This window comes from Anser cygnoides, chromosome 4 (genome assembly GCF_040182565.1).
Source record: "Anser cygnoides isolate HZ-2024a breed goose chromosome 4, Taihu_goose_T2T_genome, whole genome shotgun sequence".
Classification (NCBI taxonomy): Eukaryota; Metazoa; Chordata; class Aves; order Anseriformes; family Anatidae; genus Anser; species Anser cygnoides.
In genome coordinates, this window is record NC_089876.1 from 13,637,292 (window position 1) to 13,654,629 (window position 17,338).

At 42.3% G+C, this 17,338-nt stretch overlaps 1 protein-coding gene across 2 annotated transcripts in view; it reads left to right on the forward strand.

Annotated features, from left to right (window-relative positions):
* Window positions 1-6,894: 6,894 nt before the first annotated feature.
* The window catches only part of STX18 (syntaxin 18), a 66,350-nt gene continuing 55,906 nt past the window's right edge, over window positions 6,895-17,338 (forward strand). The window contains exon 1 of one of the 2 annotated variants that reach the window (XM_048048360.2): window positions 6,895-7,475. In XM_048048360.2, the coding sequence (XP_047904317.1) occupies window positions 7,314-7,475 (162 nt within the window). In that variant the 5' untranslated portion in view covers window positions 6,895-7,313. The remainder of the gene's footprint in view (window positions 7,476-17,338) is intronic. The other variant, XM_048048365.2, reaches the window with a different exon arrangement.

The window sequence follows — 17,338 nt, forward strand, 5'->3', positions numbered from 1 at the left end:
CTTTCTTTTCGCCTGGTAGACAACACATTGCTTTGTTCCTAATTGTAGAGGCTGAGTTTTTTCAACTTCTTAGATGAATGTTGACTGATATTTTTGAAAAACTAAGTAAGAACAGTGTGACTTTGTGAGTCTCTGCAGTAGTGTCATACAGAATTCAGTAGACTGAACTTCTTTGTTTAAGTGCCAGCTTTATTATTTTTCTTACAGAGCTTCATAGAAGAAACCATACAGTTTGCAAGAATCTGTGAGGGTATGGAAGGTTCTCAAAGGAGACAGGCCATATATTCCTATGCAAGAGTACGGCTCCCAGAGGTTTGGAACAAACTAAAATCTCTACAGCAAAATTTAAGACAAAGAACGTAGTGTTTCTATTGACTTCTTCCAAGCATAGGTGCTGGTTGTGGTAAATAATTGCTGTAGGTATTACTTGCTTTATTTGTTTTAATTATGGCAGCCATAATGATGAGATTTAGATGCCCAGTTGTCATGGCAGAGCCAGGTCCAGCTGCTCCCTTAGGGATGGGGAGCCAAGTGGACACCACGGCCTGCAGGGTGGGGCCTCACCAGCCGGAGCCTGTCCCACTGTCCCAGGGTGAGGGAGCAGGGTGGCCAGGGGGACCCCCAGCCCAGGGCATCAGACACCTTTCTGGGGACAGGGACAAGCCAAGGCCAGGCTAGGATAGCATCCTTCAGTGCCACTGTGGAATGGTGGTCCTGGGAGGTTGAAATAAGGTTTTGGGCCATCAGCAGCATGGGGGAAGGCCCTAGAGGAGCCTGGGCAGGGCCACTGTTGAGTCCTGGCACCTGAAAGTCACTGAAAATAAGTTATACATAAAAAAAAACATGAATGGGATTCAGATCTTATTAGAAGCTAGGTTCCTAATTACCTTTGGGGAATCCAACCTATCTGGACCTGACCTTGGTTCTAGGTTTCTTTTTAGCTATCATTGCTTTGGATCCACTAACTGTCCAAGTTAGATGATAATCTGCTTAAAACACCAGGAGTGACTAGAGTTGTTAGTTACAGAAATACATCTGCTGTAGCTACTGCTGATGATCAGAATCAGTCAAGAAGCAGGAGTAATAATGACACCAATAAAACAATATACACTGTACTATAAAATCAAAAGCTTTGGGGAATGAGAATGGATCTACAAGTTTACAACTTCAGTTGTGAGCACTGAACTGAATATCCTACCTTCTGAAGTTGTCTGCTTTGGAAAATAACATTTATTTAGGTGCATAGGTTAAGTATGGTAACATGTATCATGGTTTTGGGCAACTGGCTGCAGGTGGCCCTGCTTGAGAAGGGGAGTTGGACCAGATGACCTCTAGAGGTCCCTTCCAACCTCAACCATTCTGTGATTCTGTGAAGTATATAACCCAAGTTGTTCTTTTTTATTGACACCTTGTCTATAAGTTTTTTTTTTTTTTTTTTCTGGTGAAGACCTACAATTTTCTTCACTTAGAATTTAATTTGCTTTTTACATACAATGTTCTAAGGCAGTGACAGTATTTTAATTTACGTAAGGAAGAATTGGCCCTCCTGAGCATTCCTTCTGCATGCAAAAGCCAGCTCTTTACCATCTCCATACTTCAAGCTTAATTGCATCAAGCACACACATACATACACCTATCATTTGATGATGTAGTTCGGATAGAATATACTATGTTAGGAGTTAAATTACAACTAAAAAATGTTTTTTATATATGATATCACTAGGAACTAAATATGCCTTTAAACAATACAAAAATTAAGTTAACATTTTTTTCCTGAATTTGTGTTGTTAGACATCATATATTCTGATATATTTTAAGAAAAAAAAGTATACTTTCAACGATGCTTGGTTATTTTTCTTTTTTTTTTTTTTTTTGAGTGTGTGAATTTTGATGTGATGGTCTAGTTTCAAGAGGAATAACAGAACCTTCATGTTACTGCCAATGGAATTGGTTTGGGGCAGTCAGTATTTGTTTCCAGAGACATTAAAACTCGTGAATAACCCTGCAGTTCATATCCATTCTTTCCACAGAACTTTGCACCATTGTATACAGTCAGCATACTTTCTTTGTACAGGTTGTACTGTCTCCCAATCCTACTTTTAAATACCAAGAAAAGATTTCTTCACACATCCACAAATTTATTATATTTACTTTGATGCTTAGCCAATAAGCATGCATGCTATTGGCTTGAAAGTTTAAACAATCATCAAATACAGCTTCTCCCCTCTCGATTTGTCTCGATTACAGATGTGCACTGTAAGCAAATTGCCTTCCTTTTGATATCTTGTTTAGTTTGTAACACTGCCATCACAGAAAGAAAGTTACTGTTTTTATGCCAGAAAAAATATGAAATGTATAAAATGGACAGCATAGAGTTTTCTATTGTCTGTTCCAAATTAGGACCTCTGTAACTGGAGTGCATTGTAAGGGATAGAGTTCAGGAGCTTTGTCCCATTTTTTTATTTCTCACACAGGCAGAACTTACTAATTGAGGAGTTACCTGTCTCTGAGTGGGGATGAACCCCACCAGCTCCTGTTTAACGGGCATTTTAATTGATAACTGCAGGGGAGCCTTGGCCTCCTTTCCACTGGTGGGGTTGCCCAGGTTATTTTACTGGCATTTAAACAGATACACGCTGAAACCTGATGATCAGCATACTGTCCTCACACTGCAAATAAAACTGTAGTATTTTGCAAACTCCTAATTCCTCCTGTTCCAGACATATGTCTGCTGAAGCATGACTGAGTGCACAGTGCATCCGTTCCTACAGATTTACCTGTGTTGCTTATGGTGGCACTGTAGCCCTTTGTGCGTGTTTTGGAATTTTACTCCAACCTTAAAATCTTAAATTTCAAGGTTAGTCTATTAGCAATTACAGGAAGCTCCAGCATATACTATTGAAACCTATCTGCTCCAAAGTAAGCTTTAAACTTTCAAAACAAGGTGGTTGTGGAAGTGCAAATAACTACTGAGTAGATGCAGTTACTGTATACAGGAAGCTAGGATCAAGTTCAAATAAAAGCTCCGGGCACCACTTCTTAGCAACTGATTTGAAAGTAATTGAAATCTTCAAAGCTATCTATTTATCTCTACAGCAGAGGCCTGGGTATTATATACCTAATGAGTTAGACCATTTGAGCAACCTTCTTTCACATTGAAAAGGTGTTTTAACTTTTTTCTGTACCAGATGAACTGTTCAGTCCATTTCTGACAGATGAGATCAGCCATATGGAATTTTAATACTGTGTTTCTTTTAAAATGTGTCTCTGCTTATTTCCTTGTGCCTGAATAATTTAAGAGCATTGAGGTTCACAATTGGTTGTGCAATTCTCCTATTTCTGTTTTGGGGTGGTTTTCAGTAACTACTGGTCACACACATACTGTTATTTGTGGACACAAAGCACAAATAAATAGATAAAAGTAGAAATAAAGACACAATCATGTTCCCAAAGAATTTTAAGCCAAGGTCCTGATCTGATAAAAGCTTTATGTGCTTAACTGTATGCGCCTTGTGTGTCTCCACTGACCTCAGTGGGAGTATTCACAGTAATCACTGTGGTTCAGTATGTGTATAAATCTTTGCAAAGTTGGGAGGTGAACTATAGTAAGTCTGTTAAAATTTATTTTGTTTTAATGTATTGAAGTTTCTTTTTTTCTTTCTTTCTTTTTTTTTTTTTTTCATCCAAAGACAGAGTATTCCAGTTATTTTTAAGTACCTAAATTTCTTTCGAAAATGAGTAAACTATAACCTGATATAGGCACTGGTAAGCTGTTGTTTCTAAAACCAGGAACATAAGATGAAGTTCAAAATTTCAAAATAGCATTCATATTCCTTCAGTTTAAATGTGAAATAGCAACAACACCTAAATAGCAAAAATGTATAGACTCTTTTCCAACATCCACTTAAATGGGAATACTTCAAAGGAGTGTAAATGTTAACTTCATTAGATGTAAGAACAAGCTCTATAGTGAAATATGCACAAAACCAGGGAGGTTAATTTTGTCACCTACATTTTCAGGAACATATTACTCTGGCCCATGTTGTGAATGTCTTATTTCTACTGGCACAAAGTTACCTATGCAAGTGTCTATGAAGTAATGTGTTTGTGGTGTGAGGCATAGTTACCCTAAGGATGGCAGAATCACAGCATATGAAAACTGCTCTAACAGGTATCCATCATCAATGGCATGACATTCAGCTAAGGCGAATGCCAAGTTCTGCAGCTGGGATGGAGTAATGTTGGACATAGGTACATAGGTACATAGGAAGGCATGTACTGTGTGGAGCGGGGAGGACACTTGGGTTGTCTGGTCTGGAGAAAAGGCGGCTCGGAGGAGACCCCACTGCTCTCCACAACTTCCTGAGGAGAGGAAGGCGAGAAGGATGTGCTGATCACTGCCCCATGTTACCCGATTACAGAACAGGAGGCAACGGCAACGAGCTGTGCCAGGGGAGGTCCGGGCTGGAAGGTAAGAAACATTTCTTTACCATGAGGGTGGTCAAACACTGGAACAGGCTTGGTAGGGAGGTGGTGTATGCGCAATGCCTGTCAGTGTTCAAGAGGCCTTTAGAGAATACCCTAAATAATATGCCTTCTCTTTTTGTTAGCCCTGAAGTGGTCAGGCAGTTGGACTGTGTGATCCCTGTAGATCCCTTCCATCTGAACTACATCTAGAAAGAGCAGAGGCATGGGGGTTGAGGTCCAATCAAATACTGCTGGCTTTCCTGGAATGAAAACCCTAGTTTCCTTAGCTGTCCACTTGCTAATACCTTAAATTTATTTCACGGCAAATCCAGCACCGAGGACAGTGACTTAACACCATATGTTTGGATAATTAGAAATATCTATCCATACCATAAAAACAAACAAACAAAAAAAAAAAAACAACAACCATGATTTAGAATAGAGCAATGATGACAGAGTATGAATGGATCCTAATCACAACAAAACTATAAAGGAGCCTCGATTGCTAAGATTGAAGTGAACTGAAAAGCAAGGTAGTAATTATCAATGGAAGAAAGTCTGATACTCTAGAATGGATACGAAAAACAGTTGGATTAAGCTTCAGTCTGCTGGAGAGAGGCAAGATTTTGAAATTTTCTTCTTTGGAGACTGTTTCAGACAGCTTGCTCTTGGTCAGTGAGAGCACAGTTAAAAACTACAGTGTCTGCTGGACCCCAAAGCATTATATGGCATATATACGTCACCATCACTGGTTATTTGGTCAGAAGTTTTCCCTGCTGTGTCATACAATTTCCCTGCAAGTAGCTTGTCTCCTGCACAGAACACGGTAATGAAATTGCCTCAACAGAAATCATAGCAAAGGCTATTTCATAAAGCTTTCTTCAGATTCAGTTAAATGACCAATAAATGTGTATTCATAAGTGGTGTTCCCCAGGGGTCGGTGTTGGGGCCCATCCTCTTTAATATCTTTATTGATGATTTGGAGGAGGGAATTGAGTGCACCCTCAGTAAATTTGCAGATGACACCAAACTGGGGGGAAGTGTTGATCTGCCAGAGGGTAGGAAGGCCCTGCAGAGGGACCTGGACAGGACATGTTGATGGGCAGAGGCCAATGGGATGGGGTTCAACATGGCTAGGTGTTGGGTCCTGAACTTTGGTCAGAAGAACCCCATGCAGTGCTACAGGCTTGGGGCAGAGTGGCTGGAAAGCTGTGCAGAGGAAAAGAATTTGGGGGTGTTGATCAATGCTCGCCTGAACAGCCAGCAGTGTGCCCAGGTGGCCAAGAAGGCCAACGGCATCCTGCCTTGTATCAGGAATAGTGTAGCCAGCAGGACCAGGGAGGTGGTCATCCCCCTGTACTCTGCTTTGGTGAGGCCGCACCTCAAGTACTATGTTCAGCTTTGGGCCCCTCACTACAAGAAGGACATTGAGGTACTGGAACAGGTCCAGAGAAGGGCTACTAAGCTGGTGAGGGGCATGGAACACGAGTCCTATGAGGAAGAGCTGAGGGAACTGGGGTTGTTTAGTCTGGAGAAGAGGAGGCTTAGGGGAGACCAGGGGAGACCTTACTGCTCTCTACAACTCCCTGAAAGGAAGGTGTGGGGAGCTGAGGGTCAGCCTGTTCTCACAGATAACTAGTGTTAGGATTAGAGGGAACAGCCTCAAGTTGTGCCAGGGGAGGTTCAGGTTTGAAATTAGGAGACATTTCTTCTCAGAAAGAGCAGTCAGGCATTGAAACAGGTTGCCCAGGGAGGTGGTGGAGTCACTGTCCCTGGGGGCATTCAAGGAAGGGTTGTATGTGGTGCTTAGGGACATGGTTTAGTGGGTGATATTGGTGGTCGTTGGACCAGATGATCTTGGAGGACTTTTCCAACCTTTATGATTGTATGATTCTATTACTGTAATTCCCTGTGTGGTATGTCTTTCAGGTACCAGCGTGATACTGTCCCAGTGTTAGATGGCAGCAGGTCTCAGGAACCTTGACAGTCAGCCTCCTGGTGAGGAGGGAATCACGTTCCAGGTCACGCACTCCAGGTGTAAGGAGACTGTTCTATCTCTAAAGTTCAAGAATAAATAATCAATATACCTATACATGTATGGCCGTTTCCTCTGGAAATGTCACTCCTGCACTAATCCCCGATCCTGCTACAAACCTGCTAAAACACATTGATCAGCTCTAATTAACCTGTCTTTCCGTGTCTAAGTTCTGAGGCTGAAAGCCTGGATGGCTCTGTATAACAGCACCACCTGGTGACACCTGCCATGCCACCAGAGCTCGGCGGCCCAGACGCCATTAGTTTCATTGCAATTTAAGTTTTATTCCGCAAACTTTTGCTATATGATAGGAGGCAGCAGCGCCGAAGTCTCCTACAGCACTGCCCCCGACAATCCAGTACACACGCAGACACATGCTTCTTCCAGCTTCCCCTGGGTGAACCCGTGAAGACAGAACAGCACGGCAGCTCCCCAAATTCTGGGAAGAGCTGGTCGAGCCCCGGGCTGCTGGCTGAGCCCCCTGAGCTGCTGGCTGAGCCGCCCAGGACGCCGAGAGCCGGAGCCGGGCGGCGGAGCCCGTCCCTGGCCGCGGCTTCTCTCAGCCGAGGCCTCCCTCACACAGCCCGGCCTCCATGGCAGCCCAGGCCGGGGCGTGAAACACCTCGTAGGGCCGGCGGGCTCAGCGGAGGGTCCCGGCAGCCAGCCGCGCAGCCAGCCCCACGACCAGCCCCACAGCCGGCCCCACGCTCCCTCACAGGCTCCGGGACCGGCCCCGGGGGCGGGCGGGCGGCGGAACGCGTCGCGCGGGGCCGCGTTGCGCGGGGAAGGCTGCGCGGCGGCACCGGCCGCCATGGCGGTGGACATCACCCTGCTCTTCAAGGCCAGCGTGAAAACGGTGAAAACCCGCAATAAGGCGCTGGGGGTGGCAGCCGGGGACAGCGCCAGGGATGAGCTGCTCAAGCGCGGCGCAGCCCGCTCCAAGAGCGACTTCACCGGCCGGGCACGAGAGGTGGTGAGTGCGGGCACCGGGGCGGAGGAGAAGGGGGGACGGCGGCGGCAGCAGCAGCAGCAACCGGGGCCGGGCAGCCCTCCCCGGGGAGCCGGGGCGAGCGAGCCCCGAGTGCCCGCAGACCGCCCGCCTTCCCGGACGGATGTGGGCTGGGAGCCCGGCGGCGGGCTCGGAGCCCGCCCGTCGCCCCCGGGGGCTCGCCTTCCTGCCGGGGCGGCGCCGCCTTCCCCCCGGGGCGCTGCCCACGGCGGCTGCCACGTAGGAGATGGCGCCCGGAGCCGAGGCGACGGCGGGTGTTGGCGACACAGGGCCGCCCGTTTTGTCGTCCTGCGTTTGCGCCCTCCGTCGTGCGGCTGTCAGGTGCCGGCTGCTGGTGAGCTGCAGGTGACAAGAGCACCGGGACGCCGCACGGCGTGGGACAAGCGCTGAGATCGCAGGAGTGGCGGAGCAGGAATAGCGTCCGTCAGCAGTGCTGCAGAGCAAATTTGGTGCCTAACCTTTGCCTCTGTACCGGGTGAAAGGGAGGGGGAAGAAAGTCTGGGATGAGAGCAGGGTTTGGAGAACACCTTTAGTAAGGCACTGACCATGTTTTGCAAGGGGAGCACAGCCCTACCAAAATGTGCAAGTTCAGTACTGAGCAAAGAGTGACAAGTAACCTTTGTCCTAACGTCTTCTCCCTTATAAACAGCCTAGTTTCAAACACAGGGATTAATGTCAAATTGCCGTTTCCATTGCACTTTTCCAGTTTCTCAGAGAAAGCACTTAAAGGCCAATGTGTTTTGCAGCACTTGACACCAGCTGTTCTACAGTAGTTCAGTGGTTGCTTTGAGGCCTAAGCAGAGGATGTCAAATGAGGTACCTGTTAATTGACCACATAATTATTAACTGTCCATGAAAAGTTCATATAAGTGCCTTGTCAACTGTGATTGCTGTCTTAGGGATCTATCTGTGGTGATAAGACCAGTCTGTAAAGCTACATTCAAGATCTTTGACCATAAGATCTGCTTTTTTCTCCCCTGCCCACCTTCCCCCTTCCGCAGCTTCTGATTTTAACTTAATTCTGTGGTGTTAGATCAGACTCCTTCAATCTTATCCCAGGACAGGGCAACCTTTATAATTTTTAACATAGTATGTGTAAATTCATAAATTCCTGGAATTCTAAAATAATTGAAGTTTAGTCATGAGGCGTCATACTGGCGTTTATCTGCATCATCAATGCAGCTACAAATTTTAAATCTACTCTTCAGAACACCATCGCTTGGACTGATGCTGAGAGACGGTTGTTATCCTCTAAGGGTCTGACACTAGCCAGTGTTTGGATACCTTGCTGAAGCGTTTCACAGTCATGCTCTTCTCATTGTCCAGCTATAGTCCTGTGCTGTGTAGACATGCTAGATGTACGTCTTTTTCCTCCTACCTTATTTTTCTTAAACCAAGTGAAGTAAACGGCTAGTGCCACCACCATGGATGAGCTGACCAATAGGTCTGATGGCGAGAATGGGTTTCATTATGGTACTAACGTAAACAGTGGCTTCGGAGAAAAAGGCAAGGCCTTGCTGAAGCAGATATGAGCAGGAATGCTGTGAATGTGTCGATAAATGTGTCGGAGTGAAATAGATCAGGCTCGTCCTGTTTCTGCTCCTGTAGCTCAATTGCATTGGTGGCAGCAGAGCCAGACACCTGCTGGACCAGAGAAGTCTTTATAACATTTCTTTAGGTCTTCTTAAAGAAGGTCTGATTTAAATGTGTGAACAAAACATAGAAACTGCGCCTAGAAACAGTAAGCTTTGTAGTGAAATAAATGATTTCAGTTGCTTGCTTCAGTTAAATACAATTTGATTTGATTACACGTGTCAAAGCCTCTTTTCAAATACTTTGTCATAGCAATTTTTAATTTGCCTAGCAATTAAAAATTGAGATGCTTCTGCAAAAACCATGCAACTTACCTTGCAATTGTAATCCTTGATAGATGCATTAATTCTTTAATATATTTCTATTTTAAACACACACACAGAGCCAGTGAATTCTTCCCCTTGTACTTTTTTGTTCTGTTTGTTTTTTAACCCAAGAAACATATCAAGCTGTTAACTACGGTTGTCTTTAAAACTTGCCCTGGAGGATATCAATCAGAATACATAGGTAGGATAGCAATGGAGACCCTGAATAATTTACACCTTGGCAGCACTTTCATTGTGCCTTATTTGGCTGAGCAATAGTGGAAGACCTGTTTGACATGCAGGTATGGAAGTGGCAAAATATTTCTGCAGAGTCCACACAGCCACGCTTCCTTCTGTGCCACGGTTGGGGTGCCTTGCCTGGCTTTGTGCAGGGTGGCAGCAGCACAGCCGAAGGATTGTGTGATGTTTGTTGTAGAGACTGCTGTGACTGGTGACATTGTCAAACTTAGGACAAAACTGATCAGTTTGGCTAGGAGTGCTCTTCTAAATGAAAAAGACTGATATGGCCACAAACTTCTAAAAAGATTTTCTTTGCCCCAGCACTGACCTATTTCTGGCTTTTTTGTGTATGTGGATTTTTTTCATCCGTCAGCTGCATTTTTCAAGCATTTGATTGTCTTACACGCAGTGAAAGATGACAAAAGCTGCGTGTGTAGTGCATGTTGTTGGAATCTCTCCCCCTGTTCACCGATTGTCTGGGACCAAGAGAGGAACTGACTTGAATGATTCCCTTCAAGAAAACCATGATACAGTGGTGAACTCTTCAATGCTTGAAATTTATAGAAGACTGTTAGAATTTATATTGTGTGTATTAGTGCTTTTGGGCCAACTAAAACAAAAGCAAAATTTTTTTCTGTCCTTAAACTTTTATTGTGACATAACTATTTAAAGTGCAGTATATAGAGATATTAAAGATTTTTAATCACACTTTTACATGCTTACACAGTGACTTCGTATCAGATTTGGCATCAAGCTGAGCTATTTGCTAAGCGATGGAAGAATTTTAAGGACAAGACATATTAGCATTAAAAAAAATAAATTGTGTTTGAATTAAGCATTGAATGACAAATTATCCAGAAAAAATATAACATAGGCCCAGTTTATAAAACACTTGTTCACAGCTTTACTGTGGCCTTATACTTGTTGTTTTGTGTATTTTAAATGATTATCAGTTTTGGAAGGTGTTTGGCGCTTGAACTTTTATTTTAGAGCAGTCTTGGGAAATCTTACTACTTAAGCCTTTCCTTTTCCCTTTTTTTATGGCAATAAAAGTTTTTGAGCTATTAGGAAGACATGTCAAGTATGCTTCCTACTTATTTGAAAATGTGGAAGGAATGAGAACTTTAATCACTGCTCACTGTTCAATATGTGTTATAGAAATGGAATCAGGGCTGATATGGCCTATTAACAGAAATAAAAGTAACGGTCAAGCAGAATTTCATGATAGGCTTGATTATAACTATAAATTACTTATTTGTTGTTGTTGTGCTAGGGAGATGATCTTTTTTAAGGTGTTTGTAAAAAAAAAAAAAAAGCCAAAAACTGAAGTGCTAGAGCACAAATTCTTCAAAAGCAATACCAGACATATCTGAAAACATATCCTTGAGAATGGAAAATTGAAAGGTTAAATGTTTGTAAGTCTTTAAATGCAAAATTTCAGAATGATCAAATGTCTGTGTTTGAAGCTGTTGAACACATAAGGATGCCAGATTCACAAGGCTACGACATCTGTTCTTCATATAACTTGTGTGTATGGATTCTATAGGATGATTAACTGATTTTTTTTTTTTTTCTTAAATGGGTACGGTAGGCCAGCATTCACATTAAGAGTGTGTTTGGTTGCTCTGTACATATATTTAATGAGAAGGAAAAATCCCCACATAAAACTTGCCTCCAGAACTAGTTCTTGTGAAAGCCAGAACAAATGACTTTGAATATAAATTTTGAACAAACTTTCTAATTATGAGGTGGCCTGACTTTCATAGTATACTGTTCTGACTACAGATAAGCTCCAGTTGTTGCAGTTTGTTTTGTAGTTCTGTTGTTGGTTTTTGATGTTACTGTTTAAACTCTATATGCGATGTATAAATTCTATATACTTTGAGTAAAACAGCATTTTCATGCATACCTATGTAATTCCAGTGTATCTCATCGGATTAGCCCACAGGATAATTCAAACTAACATCCCTATTAGTAGGGGGGGAGAACTGATTTGTCGTTGGGCCCAAACATGGGATCTCGCTGCACATCTTTCACAACCTGGCATTTAGAGCATCCTTGTAGGACGAAAGAAAGGAGCAGGCATACTTGTATATGACGTTTACAGTGGCTGAATCTTTGCATGGCATTAATGAAGCCTAAAAAAGCATGGAGAATGCCCAAATGAGGAGCTGGACTCCCAAACTGACAGTGTTGCACCACCTTGAATAGCACAACAGAATTATTGACACAGCACAGTTGAAAGTGAATGGTTTTAAACATATTTACCTTCTGATCCCTGTCAGACTATTCTGAAACATTTGATGAAGGATCAAGAATAAAGTGCAGGACCCCATAGCTCTGTAATGTGCCCGGTTAAAGTGCATAAGGACTGGGAGGTCCGAAGGATTTTCCGCAGCCTCCCATGGGTGTGCGCCGGCCTTGGCGGTAGGCTGGTGGCCTTGGTGCTTGGCCTCAGCCACCCACCGCTGCTGTGGTTGTGACACTCTCCCTTCCCTTCCAGAGGGGTCTGGCGGGGAAAAGTAGGGATTGTATGCTGGTCCAAAAGTAAAATGTGTGCCAAAATGCCAGTGCCGAGTGCTAAACTTCTCACTAGAATATGAAAGTTACTGCGTTGCCCGTTCTGAGTCAGCCTTGGGTCAGTAGTTACAAAACAAAGAATTACTTCTAAATTTTTAAAAGATCAAGAAATACTCAAAATACTAAAAAGAGAGGAGGAAAAAAAAAGGGGGGGTGGAGTCTACTAGCCTGGGACAGAGCAACTAACACGCAGACAACACCAGCTTTATCACTACTTAATTTCAGTTTGTGTGTGAAAAAGGAGACTCAAGTGAAAATCTGGCCTGCTTTGTTCTCTTGCCAGGGAAACCACAATTTCAGTATTAATTGCTCAGATTTTTTTTCAGTTATACAAACATTTATAATAACCCAACAACATTGTATTTATCAAGACCACCTGCCAACTTCCAGTTAACTTCTTTATGTTAAGCGTTTATATTTCTTTTCACTTGGAAATACCGGTTAAAATAAAATAACCTGCTTGCTACATTAACTTTTTATAGGATGGGACATGCCTTTGCCAGGTCTAGAATAGACCTGAATGGAGCCTAATCCCAAAAACCTCTGTAGCTGAGGTCGGTGCCGTTAAAGTCCGTAACAGCGCACAGCCAGCGAGCCAAAGACTGCATGGCCATGGAGCGAATTATCCCGATATACTGCAGTGGCTGACCCTAAGCAGCGCTCTGAGGGAGATGGCCAGCAATGGTTAGGATGGTATGCTTTAACTCAGGGGGTTTTACACAAAGCAGACTGAAAATTTCTAACCTGCTTTACTCAGGTTAGTTTATACGATCGTTTTGGCTCTAACGCTTACATAAGAATAACTCCCGTGAGAGAATATTTGGATGCAAGGGAAATATATATTGCTTACGGTATAACCAATTACAGTCTTTATTGCAAATTAATGACTGTGCCAAAGTTTGGACAGCAAGCAATATTTCAGTTCACTTTTTAGCTTTTAATGAGAGGTAAGTTCTAATAAATTGGGCCCATAGCTGAGGTCATCGGAATTCCTTCTGACGTCTCCCTCGTGCCGTGCCGAACGGCCACTTTTCTCCTCAAAGTTCACCGGTGGGGCTGCGTTTTGTGCTCGTTTACTTGCACCCAGGTTTTCCTCCCTCATTTGCTAGGCAGAAAACATAAGTCTTAAATTATGCTTTTTCAGATGGGAAGATAGAGAATGCTGTTTTCTAATATTTCAGATTTATCTCTTCTTCCCTGCAAATGATGGTTAATGATAGTTCCTTATTATGAAGGTTTATTGTTTTTACCTCTCATTCGTGTTAGAGAAGAAATGTAGCCTGAGAGGTGGAAGGCAAAGCAGTTAATATCTTTAATTAGGAGGTTAGAAACATAAAAAGCAAATTAAGGAAACAGCAGAAGAAAGATTTTTTAAAAAAAACATTTTTGGAGAGGAATGAAATGCTGCCCTTGTTTTATGCAGTAGGATTAAATGCCAGATCACTAATGTTCCCCATGTGATGCTTCTGGTTTCAGCAAAACTTACATCAGTAACAGTGGTGAGGATATAGGTCAGCCTTTGGGGAGGAGTTCTGAACTCTTATATTTTGGGAAGTTCTGAAATGTCTGTACAAATGTCTGTTGTCCTCTCCTCCCTTTGTTTGTTTTCTTTTAAATTCATTCTTAACTCCATGGGAATTGTTTTCTGAATGTAGACTGAACAGCAGGGTTGAAAGCTGGCTTGGGAGACAGCTTTCCTTAGTTGCCCATTAGCTTTGTTTCGGTTAACTGGACCTCACGTGGTGCTGAGGAGTCCAAGAGGACCCCAGGGCTGCAGTTCATGTTTTGAGGGCAAAGGGCCCCTTGTCTTCATCCTCTCCTGCCATCCTTCCATGGCCGGCTTGGTTGTGGGAAGTTCCTTCCTGGCTTGCAGTTGCTGGAGGAATTATTTGATGTAGCTGGTCACTATGAACTCCTTTAAGGGTACGGTTGTCCATTAAGTTGACACCTCCTGTGAGCTGTTGGTTTGTTGCCTTGCTAAAAATAAGGATAAACTCAGTGGAAGTTCGTTTTTTGTATGGAATTGGAGGAAATCTGAGGTTTAACATACGTCGCCCCCTTCCTTTCTCAAACATAGCTTACGTTTGCATGGCATCTGAAGAAGGAAAATGGTGGGACAGGGACAGGGTGGTAGGTCTGTGGGATCCAGAAAGCTGGAGTGATAAAATGGGATGATAGCAAGGACAACAGCAGGGAGTCAGCAGGCTTAGCAAGAAGCAAATAGTCTGATACAAGTTAGAGAAGGGACTATCAAACATGAGAGGATAGAAATAGCTTGTAAAGTTACATAGAGAGGGGCATTTCTTTTGTCTCAGAGTACTACTTCTGGTAATTTCCAGTAAATCTAGACTCAGACTAAACAGTTTTCTCCTCTGTGACAATTAGCTAACAGAATTTCTGAGCCATCACAGATAGTAATTGCTTTGAGCTCTCAAATACATTGAAATAATAAAATGGGGAGACGATTTAGGGTGCTATGCTTCATACTGTTGAAATAACAATAATAAAAAAGGATGTTCAAACCTTCTTAGGGAACAGGTATTTCAAAGCTTAAAGAGTTCGCAACTTCAAACGAATTGATAACTAGTCATTGCCGTCAACTAGTTGTGCTGAGACTCTTCTGGTTTTGCTAATTTGGGCTTGTTTTGTCAAATCCCTTGTGATTTTTTGATAATAAGGGAATAAAGTCGTTTTAGTTGTTGTTCCACCATAGATAAAAAGATAAAAATTACCAGTAAAAGATTCTTGAAATTATATGCTCTGTCTTTGAAATGTCAGACCACTAAGCGTGAAAATACTTTTCAGGCTGGCAGATATTAAACCTGGTATGATAGTTTCCGTGAAAGCAATTAAAGGGTGAAAATTGGAGATACGAACTGTTGGCAACAGTTTGTGGGAAAAACGTTCTTTAATGTCTGAAATACTTCAGTTTAATATAACTGTTTAGAATTGTAAATTATGAATACTTTATTGAAAACATGTTTCCTGGCTTCGGGGTGGTGTGGCAAAGCTTTTTGTCTGCCAGAAGTGACAATTTTTGGTGACTGGCTGCCAGCCTTGAGGTGTGTGCTTGCCCCTCTTCATCCTTTCCTTCTGGCTCGGTGTGTTCCCTTTGGGCTGAGAGCAGCGAGAGTGGTGGGTGTACGGCATCTGCTGAAGGTTAAATCTGTTCCACTTCCGTAGGTATTGTCCAGCATTTGAAAGAAATAAACAAGACCCAGATAGTTAAATGTAACCCAAATCCCTTTCAGTCGTTGCTTTTCTACTATTAATAGATTGCCTGCTTGACATTTCTCAGCGGGTATTTCCTTTTTTGGTTGACTTTTAAACCGCTTTGAATGTGGACTTAATTTTACCGATTCTGAACTGAATATTTAATTTCTGCAGTACAAGCTGGGACTGACCGATGGTTCTTACTTTTCCATGTCTCAGTGGGGTGGAAAGTGGGAAATAGGCTTCAGGTGAACATCAGCAGAGGTTCTGTGAGGACAAGCTTAAGTGTTTTGTTGGTCTGGGACTGAAAATAAGGGAGAGGTCTTGTATTTTGACATGTTAAAAATGATGATCCGGTAGGTTGATTACACGTCTAATATGGAGTAATATTCTAATCAGATTTTTAATATGGTCATTCACTGATTATTTTTTGAATGGAAAAGCCTTGAGTGAAAATATGAAGTCCTCAAACGCTTAGTACAGGTGAAAGGTAGCAATATTTACTGTAGAAGACCAGAAGTAACCACGCTGCTGGACCTGGGGTACTAAACAGTCTCCAGGCAAGAGGAGAGTTGATTTAAAGGAATAGGAAGACAGGAGTTTGTAAGGAGAAGCGTACTTTTGGGGGTCTTCTGAGGAGTTCTGGAAGCATTGTATCATCTGCTGTTTTTTTTTTTTTTTTTTCAGATTGATGTGGGTAAAGTACAGACACAACTGCATTGTGGATTTTTTATTCTTGCCTATTTTCAGGTGGTTTGGATGTTCTCACAAAGCAGCAACAATTTCAAATTCCCAGGCTTTTCGTTTCTCTTTCTGAAAAGAAAGCTGTAATTTCTTTAAGAGCTTTTGGCTGAGCTAATGCTCTTCTGTCCCCCCCCCCCCCCCCCCCCCCCCCCGCCCTTAACTCCAGTTTAGCCTTTTAACTTGTGCTTTTTCCTGAAAAAGAAGAAAAACATTGTGAGAGCTGCAGAGGAACACACTGCTTAGTCTTGTGACACTTTATGTATAACACAAGACATGCTATACATGATATCTGTCTTATTCATAACTTGTTCACTCGTATTAAAAATAAATGGTGATAGCAAACTGATGTGAAAGACAAACATGTAATGGTGATGAAAACGATTTAATGATTAGTGGAGAAACAAATATTTATTGAAAATAAAAACCATGTCTAAAGGCTCTAATGCTGACTTTTGGAAACATTACCATGTTGTGGTATTTGCAATACTGTGTGTCCTGTACAGTAGATATTGTTTAAAATTGCTTGGGAACTGGAGCTTGCAATTGTGAGCTTGGAATGTCCTGCAGATAATTAAGTTGTGGTCAGGCTTTAGAAAAATAAAAAGTTCTCGAACTATGATTTTATAAACATGCTACAATAACATTTCTTTATATTTAACAGTTTCTTATAGAAAGCTGATACTCTCATGAGGCATTCTCTAAAGGTAAAACATCAAGAAAGAAAAAATATTAAATTAAAACTTCACTTAGGATGTTGACAGTTAGCTTGTAATATTAAACAGATGTGCATGTTCTTGGGATATTCTTCTTTCAGAACTGTGTTGCATACCCATTTCCAAGTGACAGCTACAAATTTTTGAATAATTTAAAATTCCCCTTTCTTTAGTTGTCTTTGTTGTATATATTTTTCTTAGGGTCAATTCAGCTTTCAGCTGGACAGTGTGATGCATACTGTAGTTTCTGCCGTATTATCCAAGGAGAGGGTTCTTTTATCTAGGCTTAAATTGAAGCACAGTTCATTCAACTCGGTTTAAATAAAATAAATAAATCACATCTATGAAAAGATTCTTTGGCCTGATATTACCCTTATATGTGTAAGTGGGGTGTTTATTGATTCTGGTCATGGTTATTGTAGGGCATAGTTTGGTCTGT